This window comes from Struthio camelus, chromosome 7 (genome assembly GCF_040807025.1).
Source record: "Struthio camelus isolate bStrCam1 chromosome 7, bStrCam1.hap1, whole genome shotgun sequence".
NCBI classification, from domain to species: domain Eukaryota; kingdom Metazoa; phylum Chordata; class Aves; order Struthioniformes; family Struthionidae; genus Struthio; species Struthio camelus.
The window spans coordinates 25,111,861-25,128,160 of record NC_090948.1 but is presented as its reverse complement, the minus strand read 5'-3'; the positions used below and the strand labels follow the sequence as shown (position 1 = coordinate 25,128,160).

The 16,300-nt window shown below is 44.7% G+C and overlaps 1 protein-coding gene across 37 annotated transcripts in view; it reads left to right on the top strand.

Moving 5' to 3' along the window:
* The window catches only part of CAMK2G (calcium/calmodulin dependent protein kinase II gamma), a 278,435-nt gene that overhangs the window by 214,258 nt on the left and 47,877 nt on the right, over nt 1-16,300 (top strand). For all 37 annotated transcript variants that reach the window (XM_068950443.1, XM_068950449.1, XM_068950422.1 and 34 more), the window contains 4 exons: nt 8,575-8,629; nt 9,206-9,271; nt 12,259-12,331; nt 15,508-15,610. In XM_068950443.1, coding sequence (XP_068806544.1) covers nt 8,575-8,629; nt 9,206-9,271; nt 12,259-12,331; nt 15,508-15,610 — 297 coding nt within the window. The remainder of the gene's footprint in view (nt 1-8,574; nt 8,630-9,205; nt 9,272-12,258; nt 12,332-15,507; nt 15,611-16,300) is intronic.

Sequence of the window (16,300 nt, the reverse complement as noted above, 5' to 3'; positions counted from 1 at the left end):
AACCCCTGAGCATTAAGCAGAATGGAGAGGTGGCTGCAGTCCGCGGAAATCATGCAAGCAACAACTTGCATTTTGAAGGGAGCCTGCTTCAGTTGGAGGGTTTCAGATTGACTTTCCTGGGCAGTGTGAGAAAGGAGTTGTGAAAATTACGGTAGTGCAACAAGGGAGGGGGTCAGGCAGCTCCAGTCTGCATGGACTGGAGCGCTGCTCTGCTGTGCTGAAGGCTAAGTTGTCACTGGTGACAGAGATGTCGGTGGCAAAGTTACCGAGCCTGTATGAGAGACTTAAAATTTTGTCATGACCTCTTGTTTTTAAATATTTTATTAATTCTAATAAAGTGGATGTTTTCTATGTATTTTCTTTGAGATGCTTTCTTTTTGAAAGATTGTTGATTTTTTTTTGTTGATTTGTTGGGGTTTTTTTATTATTATTAGAAAAAGCACCCATATCGTACTACTAGTCATCAAGAGTACTTTGCTTATCTGGTACATGTATAATCATAAATTGTTATTAACAATTCTGGATCATCATGATGGCAATCTTTTCAGGAAGGTAGGAAATATCCCTGCTAATACACTCTTTTGGCTTGTGTAATGTGTAAGTAGGGCATACTGAATGTTACGTATAACGTGCTGAACTTCAGGCTTTCAATGCAGACGTTGCAAAATAACAATTAAAAAATAGCATCTAGTTGGTGCTGAAATGTTAAAACAAAAAAAAATCACTTGGACTATGTTTCCTGTTTTACTTTTAAATTGGTCTCTGCAAGAGGACCAGTTTTTCAATGGGAAAGATACTGTCTGTGACCTTGCATGGCAGGAAGGGCGCTATCTTAACCTTGTTTTAGGGCTAGAGCTGTTAAAAATGTTTAATTGAGGACAACGTTGAAAAAAGATTGTGTGTGTGTGTGTGGCTTTTGATATTCTCTTAAGACTGTTCCTTGTCTTTCCATGCGGAGCTTGCAGGAGCTTGGGAGTCGAGTGTTAACAAACCCGTTCTCTCTTCCATTTTCTAGAGCTTTAGAACTGCAGTAGGTATGAAATGCTGCGGGCTTGGGGAGTTTACAGCAAGCTGATGTATATCCAGCATACTGTATCCACTCGGTGTCAGATTTGGGAGAACGAGGAGGGAAAGACTCCATGATCCTAAGGGTCTGGTTAACAGCAGCATGATATGTCCTGTTAGCTAACTGTCCTGCTGCTATTAGTTACTGCTTTAATAAAGTCAGCAGTAGCTACTGGAACAGATGATTTCTAGAGGATTATTTGTATTACACAATTTAATGCTTTTTAATAGCAAATTTTTAATTAAAAGGAGAGTCCTTTTGGAAGCAGCCTGAGCAGCTGCAGCTGAATTCTGTGTGTTTAATATAATTAGAGAAACAGCTGGGGAAGGAGCTGAGCACCCAGCTCACTGGCAGCCATGGGCTTGCGACAGCTCCTTACAGGCCAGCATGTTGAGTATCGGGAAGCGCGCTGGCGCGCAGCCAGTCTCTGCGGTGGTGGGGCAATTCCCTGCTTGGCTGTTAGGATGGGGAGTGGGTGTTAGCCATCTGTGTCAGTTCACTTGTTGCTTGTGCTGCCACAGGCGATAGTGCTCAGTTTGCAGACTGTCGGGCCATGTGTATTTGTGTATACACTTCCAGTATCTCTTGGAAAACTGGAGAATATCTTTGGAAGAGGGCATCAGGCAGGTTGTAGCCTCCAACTTTATTCAGCTGCTTCTTGCGTACACTGTTTCTTGAAGTATGCCCCTCATCAGATCTCTTTTCTCCTCCTTTTCCCCATGATAGAGGCAAACGTTGTCTGATGTCTAGCTGGAAACTGCGGAGAAGTGAGGCTGTGGCTGTTTCTGATGAGTGGTTGACCTTTGTGTAGCATCCTTCAGTTCAGAAGATCCCAGAGCACTTTTGAGATTGCATTGAGATTGGAAAAGTTACTGTGTTGCAATTACCATGACACATGAGACAACTAGAAATATCTGTCTGGTTGCATTAGCTCTGCTGCAGGTACAAAGGCAAATTAATTTGAAAGCCCCAAGTGTTATATAATCACAGCACAAAAACTTTGTAATGCCAAGTTTGTTGGTCAGTCGTGTCTTTGCTGTTCCCAGGTGTAAGCATTTGAATATTATGGGAAACCAATGGATCTTGATTTAGCATATAAGAGCACTCTGTCCCATAGCTTGAACTCTGCCCCTAAGGGTAGGCAAAGACCTTTGCAATCAAGGTTCAAGCATGTTTCAGCCCATGTTGCCTTTTCCTAAGCAGAAATGAATGAGTGCAAAGTGAAGATGATGGGAATCATCCCATAAAATTCTTCGTCTGCTTGTATATTTGCCTCTTGCTGTGACTTTGGCAACGACTGACTATTTGCAGTGATTTACTTGCAGGAGGCTGCCAGAAAGCACCCTGTCTCCCTGCCTGCTTCCTCCGTGGGCTTGGGCCCACAGGCAGCCCTGCTCTGTCGCTCACTGTAACGTGGGATGCAGGGGACTGTTCCTCCTGGGGGCCTGGGTGGCAAGCACAAATACTCCTGTCCTATTGTTTTGGAGGGAAGGGTCAAAAGATGATAATGTTCAGCACATTGGGCAGAGTGAAAGGAAAGACGTGGGTCAAATTTAGGCAAGACATAGCTCATGGTCACTAACCATCTCTCCACGTGCAGTCTTTCAAGAATACAGTCTGATAGCTTCATCTCTTGTACCTCTGTGTTTTTGACTCCAATATCAATTGGTCTTTTAAATGTGACCTTTAAAAATGAGCGGCCTTTTTTTTTTTTTCTTTTTTTAATATATTCCTGTAGTTCAGGTGGATTTCTGCAAAAATTGAAAGCTGCTTTCTTCATGATTCACTGAAACTTTTGTATCTGCAGAATCTTGCTTTGCATGACTCAGCAGCAATTTCCATTGAATTTTAGGTTGGTGCAACTTCTTAAGGGGGAGGTCTTCCTCTTTCTCTCAGTCACTTTGTATCTTGCTCAGGCATCAGGGAATTGTGACTGTAGTGAGTGGCTTTATTCAGGAAGGAAAGGCAAAACGTAGCATGAGTGGTACTGTATTGCTGCTTCTCACTAAAATGCTTAATTTTCTACAGTTAATACCATTGCTCCTTGCTATTATTTCATTTTAGAATAAAAACTGAGAGTGCACGTGGATTTTGGAACACCTTGAAATACCAGCTTCAAGTTTTCTGAAGGGAAGATTTCCAGCAAGCCTCTGAAGATGGCAGGCAGAGGAAAGTAATATTCATGGCAACATTCTTAGAAAGTACTTGAACTCTGCATACACAGCTGCTGTTGAGTTCAGTACCCACAACATGTTCCCTTGAGCCACTCACTCTGGTATCAGTCTCTTTGCAACTGCTGTGGATTGCATCGGGGACTCATATCTGGCACACACACACACAAAACAGAGAAAATAATTTGCACAACTTGCAGCTGACAGTGTTGAACATTGGAGCTTTTGGGGAAAGGGAGTGGTTTGGTCTCATTGTTTTTCTGTTGTTAAAGTTATTTTTCCAAAGGCCAGTTTTGTGAGAGATGCTTTCTGTTCGTGGTTTGCTAGTAATACCAGTGTATGTAGGATGAGAGCTGTAGTTGCTTGCAGTGAGGCTGGAGATGAGACTAAGGGAAGAAAAGGACACTTAAATAGTCAGCTAGATTTTGCCTTGCAGAGTTACATATGCACATTTAAAATTGAAGAGACAGTTTTAAGTAGCAGTCTCTCATTTCCATGGGTGAAATATGCCTGCAGTACCAGATTCAGGATGGTATGTGAGAAGTTTTATGGCTCTTTTGGATCCTGCTCAAAATCTTGTTTCGAGATACTGTACTGAAACCACTGCCTACTCCTCCCAGAATCTGTTTGGTTCTTGGAGATATCACCTAAGTGGTGATCCATGCTTTCTCCTCACTGACTGGGTCTCAGCATAAGCTAACATGGTTGCAGAAGTCGTCTCTGCCTGACAGTCTGCAATGAATTCCGCTGCTTTGGTCAGCGGTTGTTCTGGCATTGCTCACTAGTGCCCTCATTTTTATTTATTATTTCTGAAGTTATCTGTAAGACTTGTCAGTCATATAAAATTAGATGTCCTTATGAATTGTAAAAGCACTCTGTTTTTGGTGTGGATGGGACTTCTGTCTGTGCTCTGACTAAAACATCAGGCAAGCTCTTGCACAGTATCCTGAAACTGATTTAGTTCCTTGTTGTCTGACTCGCTTCTGTTTTTCTTCTTCCTCTCTTTGTCTGTTCTTGCTAAACTTTGTAGTAAGTGCTCTTTCATCAATGAGATCTTTGACGTGGGAAGAGTCATCCAGTAACCTTGAGTGTACGTGGTGTTGACAGGGATGGATCTTCTATGTCTGTAAGAATCCCTGTGGTTAAGAAGAACGTTTGACTAGGAAGGAAATACGATTTGAATTGTTTCTTCAGGGCTACGGTATCCGTTAATAGAAATGCCTCATCTACTGGTATGATAAAGGGAGTGAAAACGTGTTTCTTTGGCAAGTCCTGGACTTTTTTGTAGTTAGTTGAAAGACCCTGTGTTTCCGTTGTGTCCCACTTCCTTCCAGCTGTGACTTGATGCTCTTTTTGTGTTGTGTGCATTTGTGTTGCCCACTATATGCGGCATAGATGTCACTGTTCTCCTAAGCAGAGGAGAAAAAGGGCCTGTGATATTTTTGAGGAAAAGCATAGATGGATTAATTCTTTTATTTTTAATTCTCCCTTTTTCTTATCATGGTTAGTTGGTTTTTGACTCCTTCCCCTTCTAGCATCTATAGATGATTTTACTCTTTCCCATATTATGTCAACAGATCGCATGAATGTGAGCAGGCTATGTGGACCCTGCTCAGCTCCTCTGTTGAAATTGGACTTGTGGTAGTAGTTAGATGGGACACCAGGAGCAGCAGCCTGTGGAACAGATGGGATCCCCTTTTCCAGGGAAAACATATGAAACAGGACCGCTCAGTACTTTGGTTCCTGTTACGCACTCCTGGAACTGGTAATTCAAGAACCTGTGTCCTGCTTTTCATGTGGAGGGCACTCTCTCATGGCGTGTTTAAAGCAAAGAGGGCTCTATACTAGCTGGAAGGTGGAGGTATCAGGCAGTATTTGATGGTTACGTATCTTCATGGTAAATGTTAAGATATTGTGGATTTTCTTGATGAACCAAAGCGGAGAGGAGGCTAAGAAACTCTTTAAATGCTTTTACCCTTGACATAACCTAAAGGTGGTAGAGTTGTTTCTGAATATGTGCTGTTTCATGGGGTGGCTGAGTGGTGTTGAAAAAGGCATGTTGTTAACCTGATAGTCCCTGGTAATTTGTGTTGTATTTGAGAGCAGAATAAATCATTTTAACTTGCATGTCAAAGAAGTAATCAATGGAGTGAATATTGGCAGGTGATTGACGTATCCTTTCTAGATCCTTTCTAGTCAAGAGGGCCAGCTCTTGTGGCAATGTCGAAAAGTAGGTAGGCAATACTGTTGGATGAAATGGCACTAGGTGCTCCTGCTGTTCTACCACTGGATTTTACTTTTATTTCTTCCCATCGGCATCAGTATGAAACAGGTGTGGGCTGGAATGGAGAGTCACAAGAGTTTTGGTATATTCAGACTTTTCTTAATCCTTCTGGACTCCCCTCAGCCCCACTCCCCTCCACCCTTTAAGCCTAATGTTTTGAGCTGCTGCTAACTATTCCTTTATAGAGTAGTGGTGCCCACTTTCATCTTTCCTATAGCTTTTCTTACTTTTGCTATTCAACCATTTCTCCCTGAGCTTTGTTACTTCAGCACATTGAATCCTAGGCAGATTTTGTTCTGCATCCCTCTGGGCCATCGCAAGGAAGCAGCTCCCGTATTAAGTTAACGTTCTGCGTCCTGCCTCTAAGGCCTGCTCCTTTCTCTTGGCAACCTAAGCGTGACCTCTCACAAAGGTGTTTAGGAGCTGTCTCTCTATGTCCTGTCATGGCTCCACACCTAACTATGCAAATAGTATTTTACTGGCCTTGAAGGCTCTTTCTGCTGCCTCTGCTGGTCTTTGCCAGCTGAATCTCTACTTCCTTCCTTCCTCAAAATGTATCTGACAAAATTGCTTTCCTCAAGATGAAGAAATAGCACTGATCAGCTCATTTATGTTTCGTATGTGTGGTTTAATTTGCTAGCTACATCTTTGCGTCAGAGTTGATGGTTCACTGTTTCTCCCTTCTACCTGCAGGCGTATTTTGTTGCTCTCTCTTCATGGCACTGCTCTTTGTGTCCGTGGCTCTGCTGCTGCTTTGCTGCTATTTCATTCTTTCTGCTCTCCCCTTTGACTTGGGCCTTATTCCAGCATTTTGACCTTTCAGGTGCTAGAGGGAGGAAAGTGCTTTCTTGTATACTGAGTGTCACTGGACACAACCTTCTTAGCACATCTCAGCTGGAAATCCAAGGGTCTGCCTCAACTGCTTTCCCTCTTGTTTCTAGTCTTGAATGGAACTCCTTTCTCCTAGGAAATACCCTCCTTCTTTGTTGCATTTTTGTAATGCTACCTCTGTTGGATCCTGCCAAGTGCTCAGGAGGCAGATTTGACGTGCATTTTTCATACAAACACAAAGTTGTAGTGCATGGGGGTTACTACAAAGACAACTAAAGCTGCTTATTTGGAGGAGATTTTTTTGCAGAGTGATTTGAGGAACTTAATTCTTGAAGGCGATGTGTTTCTGTTTTCATGCTTTCGCAACGGTGTGTTTCACCTGAAACACCTATTCTCCTGTTATTCTAACTGCAATTGCTTTTTTCCAGCATTGTGTCATGTGTAGGATATCCCTCCTAGACCCCTACAGTTAGGTGCAGTAGAAACACTGAGGAAAGGAAGATGCTCAGGGGACCAGTCCAGAGATCTTGTAAATTAAGGCGGGGAAAAAAATAGGAAAGCGCAGTCAGGCAGGAAGAATGAGGAAACAACAAAATCCTTTTAGGAAAGGTACTGGTAGTGGTCTCAGTGCTACATCTGTGCTACCAGTGTGTGTGTGTGTGTGTATGTGTTAGCATGCATGTGAAATGATGCCTTAGCAAAGAAGAGTTATAAAGAGGATTAGAGGAGGGCACCCAAACATTCACCAAAGCTGTTCATGTGATATGGAAGCGTGTGCCAAGTGCTTCTTTGAAACCTCCCCAGGATGGTGATGGTAGGTGAAGTCATGAGGCAATAAGAAGTGCAAATTGACCTCTTGGTATGGGTGAAGAGATAATCATCATGGCAGGGATAGTCAAGTTAGGTCACCTATATTTTATACAGAATAAAACAGAAGACAGTGAAGAGATGCATAGGGGTCATTAAAATGGTGGAGGAAAACAACGATCTTTGTCTTGTAGGGATGAGAACGGTGATGTTGCTTTGGTCAGTGCTAGATAACAAGGTGTTGCAGTGACTGAGACCCAGCCTGGGCTAGTTGTTTTAGTTGAATGAATCAATAGGGAAAGACTGTACTTTAGAGAGAGTCACATAAAGAAGATGACCCATCCCTAGTCTGAGTGTCAAAGTTTAGGAACTGAGTCAAATAGCATCACTAGGTTGTGACTCTGATTGTCAGGGAGAATAGAGAAGTTTTCCACTGGGGAGAAAAGAGATCAGTAGAGGGGGTTCAGTAAGATGAAACTAAGAGCTTAGTTTCTCCTTCAGGGTTAGAATTAGTGCCTAGGTATCCAAGAAACATCAAAGACAGTGAGATTTTGACTCAGGCAGGAGGAAACAGCACTAGAGGAGACATGGGTGCCTGTGTGTTGGCTTCATAAATACGATAGTTATTGGTATTACCCACTGGTAACGTGGCAGAAGAGGGACAAAGAACACTAAGGGATAGCAGCCCACCATGGGGGCATCTTCAATCCTAGCAGTTAAAGGGAACCAGGGAGGGGAAAGGATGAAGAGTCATTCAGATGATAGGAGCAGAACTAGTAGGGGATAGGTAAGGAAGCTGAAGGAGAATGAGATTTTGTGAAGGGGAGTGTGGTCAGATATGTATGCGCTAATAAATAGATCTGGAAAAATGAGGCAGGAAGCTGGCACTGAATTCTGGTTAAGGGTTTGGGGTGGAAGTCAGAATGGAGCGAAGGAAAATAAAGGGAAGGAACTGGATGTGTTGCGCTTTACAGATGGTGGCACTAACATGTAGGGTGGGTTCAGAGGTGTTTTTTTTTGTTTTTTGGTTGGAGATTCTGCAAAAAGGTTTGTCTTGCAAAATAAGAGTGGGTGGGGAGAGATTCACAAAAATGTGAGTGTGGAAGAAAGGGTGGGCAGATGTGAAAGGAGGGTACTGAAGCATTGGAGTAGGAGAATAGTCTGAGGTATTTAGAGCTTGTTTTGACGCTGGGGAGGGGTTGGGTGCACGTGAAGGACACCCATCTGTTCCTTTGAGATAACAAAAGGAAATAGGTTGCAGATCACTCAATGAGAACACAAAGCAAAGGGCATGGGGAATTAATAGACTGATTGGGGTTGAGGCAGAACTTGGTTGTGTGGATAGGTCTGATCTGTGAAGTGTCGTATTTGCTACATGCTATCTAAATCCCCATTTCTTGATTGTATTTTTGCAGTGCGGCTTCATGACAGTATTTCAGAAGAAGGTTTCCATTACCTCGTCTTTGATCTGTAAGTGTCTCTCTCTGGCTTTGATGCTTCATCAGTGATACAGACGTGGTTGGTTGACTAAGAGTGGAATAAAAAGCACCTGCATTATTCTAATTCTCTCTTTCCCTCTTGAGCCCTGTACATGACTCTAGTCCATTTGACAAAAATCCATTTACAGCGTGGTAGGGGATCGACCGGGAAAGCTCCTGGCAGCAGGTGCGAGCGTGGGATGGTAAAGGGCAGCTATCCTGTGTGTATCCCTGTGTCTGCAGGAATCGGAGGATGGGTATTCTGCCCAAGCTTATTGTATGTTAAACTTTGTAGAGGAACGTGGACCATTTGTGCCTGGTACATCAATGGTGTCCAGTATACTGCTGGTGCAACGACAGTCCGAGGGGTCTCATGGGTGTACCAGTGCTTGGGCTATGGCAGTGGGGCTTTCCCTGTCTCCCCTGTGGCTCTGTGCAGGCTGTTCAGCACAGGCTGCTGAGAGGCTCCTGAGGGGAAAAGGGCCTGGTCAGGGAGGCAGTATATGTCCTGTACAGCTTCCCAGCTACATACGGACAGACTCTGTAACCTTATTCTTTTAAACTTCAGGGTTACTGGTGGGGAGCTCTTTGAGGATATTGTTGCCAGAGAATACTACAGTGAAGCAGATGCCAGGTAAGACTGTTTCCAGACCCTTCTGTGTGTGTGTGTGTGTGTGTGTGTGTGCCACATGTGTTGGCAAGTGGAATGAATTTCCTGACCACTGTTTCTGTGCGTGGCTTTGTTCTGAAACTCTTGTTCCCTGTCTGGAAAAAAACATTCTTCTTTCTGCTATTAGCATAAACTATTGTCACCGGTCAGCCTCTGACTCATCACAGCTCTATCCCTTGCCCCTTGCAGAAGCTGCTGTTGCAGTGTACTCTTTGCTAGGAGATGTGTTGCTAGCAGCTTTGTCTGCCTGACCTTTTTGGTGGGTGGTGACAGGGTGTCCTTAGTGAACCAAATGCAGGACAGAGCTGTCCTGTGGCTGCATGAGAGTACTGGCTGCTGGGCCTCTGCTTTCTCATACTAGGGTTCCAGTGATGTGCCATTGCTTTTGGGCAGATTCATTTAATTCACCAGTGTCTAGGTCGTGGTTTACCGGGGGGAGGCTATGTTTCCGTGAAAGCCCTCTATGACCGTAAGCTCACTGGTGCAGTGAAAAGAGGTACAATGTTTGAGAGTGACCTTTGCATTTTAATATTAAACATTATAATAGATTCAAAGTTCTGCCCTTCCTCTTCTGAGTGTTCCTTCTCTCCCCATGTGTGAGTTCCCTGAAAGGGACTGTGCTGTTTAGGCAGGTGGGCGACTTGTGCAGCAGCAGGCCAGGGTGCTCTCCGATTCATCTGTCTTTTGGACGTGGATTGTTTGGAATCAAGCCTGGGATTAGGCAGCTTCTGTTTTGCTTTAGCAGGGCCTGGGAGTGGCCTGATAGGGACGTTTCACCTCTGCTTATTCTGCACCTGTGATCTTCTCCTGTCCTAACCCTCACAGGAGCAGGAATTGGGGAGAGCCATGAGAGGAGAGGGGGAAGAAGTGACTAGTGGATGTTGCTGCAGGGGGAGTTCAGTTGGCAGTACCATGAGGGTGCTTACACTGAAGTGAGCGCATCAGGTTGGGGTGGGAGCTGTGATGAGGACAGCAAGCCTTTCCTGAACGTAAGGAAGGATAGAGTGCGATCTGGAGTATTTGTGTTTTTATTCCTATGGAACATATGGGTGCTTACTCGCTTTCCCTGTGGTATGCTTACAGCTGCTGTCTTCTGGGCATTGCACGATGCTCTCAAGTGAAGCGTTGCATTGCACAGCACGCTCTACTGGCGAGCCATCTGGTGACAAGGAAGGCCACTAGGCTGGTTGTCTCCAAGGAAGCTCCTGGCAGAGAGATCTGGGAGCCCAGTGGATGTTTTCAGCAGGGGTGTATGGATGTTTTAGGCATAGCATCTCAGACATACACATAGTCACTCAACCCATTCTATCCTGAAGTTGGGAAGTTTTGGGGTTATCACCATCCTTCCCTCTGCCTCTCTTGCCAAAATCTGTTCCCTGAAATGGTCAAGAGCTGGCGGTGAGGGACACTGATCCAAAAAATTATGGGTAGGCTAGGGGAAAGGGAGTAAGTGACTGTTGCCTTCCTAAGGGTGCTCAGCCCTCTGACTTTCAGCTGGCCAGGCCTTGCAGTGCCCACAAGATGATTGAGTGAAACTCCTCCCTTTCTCTCCCCATGCCGAGCTGAATTCCAGAGCAGGCTGGGAGAGTGAGGGAGCGAGGTCTGTGCCAATCCGCCGCACTTGGCTCGCCTGGGACACCTCACACTTTTGCCATTTTTGGCCAGAAAATCTCTCTCGCTCAGACTCGGCTCTGTTCTAATTATACATTTTTTGTTTTGGGAGCGGGGAGATATTCATGGATTCCTATCCTGAGGACTGTGCTGCCAGCTCTGGAAGGGGGGGGGGGAGTGGGTAACAGTTATACTGTGCTGCACCTCCTGCCCTCTTCCTCCCTTCACCCTCATCCCATCTTTTCCAGTAGCCAATTTCCTTTCCCTGATATATTTAACTTGTTTCGAATTTGTTCCCCTGAGACTTGCAAAGTTCAACAAGGGGACTCACTGCTTCTACAGTGAGAATAGTCACAGGACACAGATTGAGTTGCCCACATCTGGTTTCTTACTGCCCAGCTGTGCAAGCTGTCAAAATCCCTACTCCCTTCCACATTGAGAGGAGTGTTTTGTTAGGATCTCACTTATGCACGTATGTACTTCTGCTTTATCAGCTTAATATTGGGAGCTGAGGAAGTTATTAGCAGAATAGATGATTTCTATCAGAAATCTCACCCGTGGGTATGTTGTACTGTCCTTATATGACAGGTGTTAATCATATGTCTTTTTCCTGTGTAGTTACAGCAATGAGAGTAGCAGAGGCATCAGATTTCTATGAGCTGTGGGGGAGTGTGGTACAGTGCACTCAACCAGGAATGAGTCTGCTTTTCAGATCACTAGCCCCTTAAGTGGGATCTGTACTTAAAAGGCACCCAGCAAGCGGGTGTGTGCACGCAAGCGGGTGTGTGCACACATTGTGTATGGGAAGTGCTTGAGATGCTGCTCTGAAAACTTTGCAACCTGGCAGGCACCCAGGAGTTGTTGGGGCTGCTGCTTTCTAAAAGTTTATTCTTTTGCTCTAGACTAGCACAGGTGAATGTTTCCTGGAGTGGTTTGGCCCTGTTTGCCCAATCTCGGCTGCCGCTACTTCGCAGATAAACTAGCGGTCTCTGCCGGTTTGCAGATACTCAGGTGCCTCAGCGTTCCAGGATGAAGAAATTGGCTGAAGAAACAAATGAGATACGTAGTGTGAAGGGGAGGAAGGAAAGGAGGTGACTGGAGGTAGAACTAAGGCTTTGAGGTCCTGTCATATCTGGGATGCGTTTAGCATCCTGTTGCTGGAGGTGGGAGTCCAGCTGTGGCATCCAGCTGTGGCATCCAGTGGGCAGGATAGAAGGGGTCAGCCTGGGGTCCTGAACTTTCCCTGCTACAAATATAAAAGTTAGGGAAATAGTTCTGGGATGAGATGAGATGTCAAGTGCGTGTGCGTAACCCTGTGTGTCTCTCCGTTTATCTTGCAGCCACTGTATTCATCAGATACTGGAGAGTGTGAATCACATTCACCAGCATGATATCGTGCACAGGGACTTGAAGGTAATATTTCCTCCATGCCACCGAGGCTGAGGAGAGCAGCCAGGGGATCATTGGAAGAGGAATACTGTGTTGTCAGCTGGCAGAGCTTTTTTTTTTTTTTTTGAGGTTGAACTGGGCTCAGGGGTTCCTGAAGCACAAATTTGGTCTTTTGGATTTTTCCAGAGGGCGTACTGAACTCCCAAGGAAGTTTTGAGACTGGACTTCATGAACCTTGCCAGCTGTCAGCCTCTCTGAGGCAGCTCCAGGATGGGATAGTTGTGATCCTTGGGGAGCAATAGGCTTTCAGAGAAATTTGGGTAGGATTCATTAGAATGAAGGACGCTTTCTAGTCTGTCGTTGAAGAGATCTCTAGAGACCTGGGGCACTCTCTGTTCAGTCTGCCAAGATGAGTTTGTCTGCACAGAACATGTATATTTTTATTCTGCACTTGAATTGCCAAACACGTGCCATTGGGCTAGGATAGAGATACACAACAAGAATTTTTCATCCATTTCTTTCTTCCTTATCAGTAGAAGCTTTTAATTGAAAAATGAAACTGCTGGCCAGTTAAACACTGGGTGAATCGACCATTTGCCACGTTCTAACACATTTATAGACCCAGAGCCCCCGCAGTGGAGTTACTTAAACTCCCTTCCCACGCAGTGCCAGCTGTACTTGGAGCTGGGCAGGCTCCAGAATGAGAAGCTTTGTGCAGGAAGGTCTGCCTGCCCTGCAGCCTGCTCTGTCTAAAGTGGGAATGGTGATGGCCACCAGTGTTCCAGTTAAATTAATGCAGGATGACACCTGCTACTAGTGTTAGTTTGTTGTAGAACGCATACAGAAAGGTATAAAAATACTTTGCAGAGAGCATGGTAAATCATATTGTAAGCTCAGTGGCAGTGTTCCCCCAGTGTTTCGATCTAGTGGACAGCTGTCAACCCCTAATGTTTCTGGCAAATTCTCTTGCAACACTTCGTTGGCCTTCTGATTCAGAGCACTGTGAAAAGATGCAAGTGATCTGCTGTGGAATGACCAGGATGATCTGGATTAGAGCTGACACTGCCCTTGAGGAAGGTAACCTCCAAGAAGAGGAGGAATCTGCTACACAAAATTAGGGCCTCCATGGAAATGGGTAGTGTCTTCCAGCACAGGATGGTATGAGTTTTCTTTTGCACCCCATATTTAGGATGGTGCACTCTGAAAAGACATCGTCTGTTTTGCTCCCTAAGTTTTGTTTGTGTGAAAATTGTGAACTTGTTCAAAATTTATCAGCTGTTAGACTCTCCCCTCATAGTTAATGTTTCTTCTGTCACTTGTTCTGGTTCACTGAAACTATCCAGGCCTGAGGAGTAGCCGTTCCTTTTAGCAATAAATGATGCTGTGCTCTTTATTTAATATTCTAGCTCCTTGCCAAAAACTTTTGGCCTTCAGGATCAGCGTGTAATAACTGCAGAGCTTGCTTCATGCAAAGTTTTGTCTCTTGTACCTCCTTCTTCTAAGCTAGTCTTTTGACTGACGTGCCCTTAAGGAACTTCAAATTTTGAGCTGCCCATAGGGACAGTAAGAAGTTGGGGTATGTATTCACATCTGTACCAAAGAGCATGTGAAACCTGAGACAACCCATATGTTGGCAAACGTGCCCATGGATAAGCACCATTAGCCTTAAGGTGTTCGTAGCTGTATTTTAGAGGCAAATAGTGCTTAGCTAGCATAAGCCTGACCTAAATTTCACTGTTTCTTAGTCAAGCCAAGCCCATGTATGATCTGAACTTGGAAGGGTTTGCGAGATACTTCATTGGTCTTCTATAAGAACTTGTTTCTGCTGGTGAGTTTTTTTTATCCGCATAGCTTAATTAACACAGTCTTCTCCGCTTCCACTGTAGTGAAGAGCCAGAGGCATCAAAATGTATTGAGACCCTTCCTTCCATTGCTTACGGCAAGGACTGTGACGGGCAAGGCCGTTTTGCCTCCGTTCAAAGCAAAAGCAAGGCGCGTTCCCAGTAGTCCCACACTTGAAGGCAGGTGAATGAGGAAAGCATCATGTTCCTGTCAGGCAGAACAGTGGTGGAGGGTCACAGTGGGGTGAAAATGATGAGCAGGCTGCAAACAAGACCTCCACCAAATTTGTGAAGCTGAGACAAAGTCCTGTTTCTGAATTTCCAGGCTTGCATCTTTCTAGATTTAAAAACTCATGTTGATATGTGCTGCACAAGTGTTCAGAAAAGTGTAGGATGAGAAATAGCTAGTGTGTCCTGCTTTGTCCCTATCTACAAGTTGAGTTTCCAGTTGAGCTGTAATAGCTACCATGTTCAAGGCTTTAGAGTTTCAAAGAGGACCCCTGTAACTAGCTGCTCGGGCACTTCAAAGGAAGCCACTCATTTTCTCAGTACAATTTTTGGAATCATGTTAAGCCTTTTGTTGAAGTCTTGCGCTGGAGTACCAAGAATTATTATCCAAGAGAGATACTTGTGAGGTGGAAATGTGAAGGGCAACAAAACTGTCTCTCATTTCTTGCACATAGGAGAAGTGACATGGCTGCCCATGATATAGGAGAGAGACAGTGGCAAAATAGCATGTAAATGAGGATTCATAGTGTGGAGAAAGAGCTTACAAGAATACTTACTGCTGTGCTGTTTATGCCAATTTGAGGCTGAGGCTTTTTCTGTAAGGCATGAAAACTACTGCCTATCTAGATGATGCCTTCCCACATTACAGCTCTCTATTTGGAAGCCCTTATTAGCATCATATTTACTTTTCCGATGCCTTGAGGACTATGTAATGTTTGTGGGGAGAAACATCACTGCAGATTGTATCTGCTGCATCTTCTCTCCCCCCTCCCACCTCCCTTTCTGCAGGGATAACAGAAACAAATTTTGGGTTCTGCGCTGCAGAAACCGTACTGTCAGTGCCCTCTGGTGTCAGCAAATAAAGTACGGACTGGGCTGTGAGAGGCTCTGGTTCCTGTAGAGGATTTTAGGAGGGAGAGAAGAGAATTTGTGTTAGACTTGAGGATTTTCTGCCATTGTAGGTCAAGGCTGTTAGTTGCTGTTGCTCTCCCTCTGTCCAAACAGCTTGAGTATGTGCCTGCTAAATTCAGTCAACAGATGTAATTTAAATGATGTGAATACTGAGGCAGGAGGCTTTAAAGAAGATATCAGTCTTCCGTTCTTACCCCCTTTCTTCTTTCTTTTCCCCAGCCTGAGAATTTGCTACTGGCAAGTAAATGTAAGGGTGCTGCTGTCAAACTGGCTGACTTCGGACTGGCTATAGAAGTGCAGGGAGAGCAGCAGGCCTGGTTTGGTAAGAGTGTTTGAGCTTTCCCACTTTTGCTCACCTGCTTCCTGGAGCCTAGTTGAGTTGCAGTCACCCTGAGTATTTTTTCCTCAGCTCTTTCAGCACGCTTGCATGTATTTGATATTGCTACTTCCTTTCCCAGCATCCCAACCTCTAGGTCCTTAAGCATGAGCCTGGGTGTAATGGAGGAAAGAATATGACAAGTAAAGGCAGAAGATGTGACTGTTTATTTCTCTGTTTTTCTTGTCAGTGTTCAGTAGATGCTAGTGTCAGAGGTGAACGTAGCTGCTAAGTTTAGACCCTGATCCAGATTTTCCTACTGCTCAGGAATGTTGAGATCTGGAATTGTGTTTGATCGTTTTACAGAAATGAGTTTGACCTGGCCGTCCTCGGGTGCATTTGGGTCTGGCCTTATCTCCATTTAGGTAAAATGGAATTAGAAATGAGACCTTCTCAGGCTAAACATCAACTCTGAGACCCTGCAGTGCTGTGGAGACTCTAGAGAGAAGGCTGCTCCTCCTGATCTGCCCGCACAATTTGGCAATGGGATGCGTCCCATCCATATCTAGCATTTTCAAACTCCAAGCCATATATGTAGCAATGATTTAAGGCCTGGCGCAGGAGTTTGTGCTCAGCTGCATGACGCATCCCTTCTTTCTCTTCCATTTTGACTTGTTAAGCAATGCGTAGATGCTT